Source organism: Austrofundulus limnaeus, unplaced genomic scaffold, assembly GCF_001266775.1.
Source record: "Austrofundulus limnaeus strain Quisiro unplaced genomic scaffold, Austrofundulus_limnaeus-1.0 Scaffold105, whole genome shotgun sequence".
Lineage (NCBI taxonomy): Eukaryota > Metazoa > Chordata > Actinopteri > Cyprinodontiformes > Rivulidae > Austrofundulus > Austrofundulus limnaeus.
Window position 1 is genome coordinate 161,833 of NW_013952507.1, and position 2,682 is coordinate 164,514.

Here is a 2,682-nt window from a genome sequence, read left to right on the forward strand (position 1 = left end):
ACACACACACACACACACACACACACACACACACACACACACACACACACACACACACACGAGCAGTTCAGATGATCCAGACGTTTAAAGACATAAATCAGCTGAAAACAGAAAATAAAGTTTTTTTTCTGCTCAGAATCAAAACAAAACTTCACAAAGTCTGAAATGTTCCGGTTCATGAGTGATGTCATCAAACCGTCCCAGGTCCTGACAGTACTCATCAGTACTCATCAGTACTCATCAATACTCACAGAACATGTCAGTACTCCCAGTACTTGTCAGTACTCACAGAACTCGTCACAGAACTCATCAGTACTCCCAGAACTCGTCAGTACTCACAGAACTCGTCACAGAACTCATCAGTACTCACAGAACTCGTCAGTACTCACAGAACTCGTCAGTACTCACAGAACTCGTCAGTACTCAGTACTCACAGAACTCGTCAGTACTCACAGAACTCGTCAGTACTCAGTACTCACAGAACTCGTCAGTACTCCCGAGCCTCTCTGAGCTCCAGCTGGAACTCGGGCTCTGGGGGGTTTTCTGGGCACTGCAGCCCGTTGTTGGGGGGTCTGACTGAGTGGAACCGGCTCCAGTCCCCTTTGCACAGGATCCAGGGCAGGACGTCCACCTTGTAGTGCAGCTCGGGGGAGAACTCGGTGCTGATCAGGTCCGGCGCTCCCGCCCCTTTGCCCCGCGTGATCAGTCTCATGCGGCCGTCGTAGCAGCAGTGCTGCTCCGCCAGCATGGTGCTGTCGTAGGACAGCATGGAGCGGATGCAGAACCGGGCCGAGGGCTTGTAGATGTCCAGCCKCTCCTTGGCGCCGCTGGCGTCCCTCCAGCGGTACGTCTTGCCGAGCCCGGCGTCCTGGAGGTCGACGGTGCCGTAGACGACCTCGGAGGGGTAGGAGCAGGGGCAGCTGGGCAGCTCGGTGAGCACCTGGTGCAGGTACCTCTGCAGGAACTCATTCCTGCAGCTCAACCACTTCTCACAGCTGTCCACATCTGGATCAGAACCATCTGGATCAGAACCGCACAAAGAACTTCAGTCAAACCTTTGTAAGAAAAATTATTTACAAAACTTATAAATGTGTGAAATAAAAAGTGCTAAATGACTTCACTGAAACCTGTTAAAGAAGCTGAAACAGTTATTAAAGCTAAAATAAGCAGAACAGCAGCTAAAAGCTCAAATATGCTAAGTGCTAGGTAAAATAGGCAAATGGCTAAATCTTTAGCTTAAAATCCAAAGTAGTAAAATGTTTTGATTTATTGTTAAAATAATCAAAGTTAGCTAAAAGAAGCTGAAAATAAAGTTACATGAYGCYAACAACTGCAGAGCTGGARSTAAAAGTAGCAAAAAGCTAACTAGAAGTAACAAAGGACTAGCTAAAAGCTGAGTCAAGTTGAGTTATTAAAGCTGAAATGAGCAGAACATCAGCTAAAAGCTCAAATAAGCTAAACGTTAGGTAAAACAGGCAAAAGGCTAAATGTTTAGCTTAAAATCCAAAGTAGTAAAACGTTTTTAACGGTTAAAATAATCAAAAATTTAGCTAAAAGTAGCTGAAAATAAAATTAAATGTTGCTAACAACTGCAGAGCTGGAGCTAAAAGTAGCAAAAAGCTAACTGGAAGTAGCAAAGGACTAGCTAAAAGCTGAAACAGTAAATAAAGCTAAAAATAGCAGAAAGCTAACTGAAATGCAAAAGTAGCAAAACTTTTTTCTTTACCTAAAATAAACAATGTTTGTTAAAAACAGCAGAATGATAACTCAAGCTAAAAGTAGCAAAAGGTTAGCTATAGATTCAAAGTAACAAAGAGCTAACTAATGGCTAACAGCATAATTCGACAACATATAAAAACAGCAAAAGGCTAAAAATAAAAATGTAAATAATTTGAAGAGCTGTTTATGAATTAAAGTGTTTAGAAGCCGTGTTTCCTCCTACAGCCCAGAATCCCTGAAAACACTGAATCACTTGTTTTGAATGTTGGGACAGATTAAAGGTGAAAACAGACGTTTCAGTCAGATAAAAAGCCTGACTGTAGGACATGTTTTCCTCTCAGCTGTGTTCTTTTGTTATGTTTGCAGAAGAAAAGGAATAATCTCGTTCTCTGGCTGTTGGAGCAGCAGGAGAGCAATAAAACAGAAAATATTCAAACATTTCTGGGAGGCAGAGTCCAGGTTTCATTCAGCAGAGCGGCTCTCGGCCTGCTGGGAAAAAGATGACCTTTAATAAAAAACAACATGAAAAACAGACGCTCTGAGGGTGAAACTTTGACCTGACGTTTGATCCAAAACAAGAAACAAACACAAAAAGACCCAAACGAACCAGAGTCTGTGCTGTTGGTCTGCAGAGGCATCAAGTCAGTGACTGTTATCACAGAGTCTGTAAAAAAAAAAAACAGTACAAAACATCATTAAAGCTAAAAAATCAACTCCAGCACCGTTTGAAGTGTAACCATGTTTTTAAAGGGATCCACGATTATTTGTAACATTAGACTTTATTTGATAAACATTTATTTTAACTGTAAAATAAAGACTGTAAAAATACTGTAGGATGTTTAGTTTTTATCATTTTTAAACTAAAATTTTAAAAATACTGTGTATTACACGGACGGGGCCATTTTATTTACACGCAAAGCATTCTGGGTAAATGATTACGTGGATAGGTCCTCGGTGCGAAGC

The 2,682-nt window shown here is 41.6% G+C and overlaps 1 protein-coding gene across 1 annotated transcript in view; it reads right to left on the reverse strand.

Moving 5' to 3' along the window:
- Positions 1 to 6: 6 nt before the first annotated feature.
- LOC106521230 (isthmin-2) overlaps positions 7 to 2,682 on the reverse strand; it is a gene marked incomplete at its 5' end in the record, with an annotated part of 9,852 nt that continues 7,176 nt past the window's right edge. Inside the window, 2 exon segments of the mRNA XM_014013705.1 lie at positions 7 to 1,020; positions 2,327 to 2,383. Of these exon segments, the coding sequence (XP_013869159.1) occupies positions 488 to 1,020; positions 2,327 to 2,383 (590 nt within the window).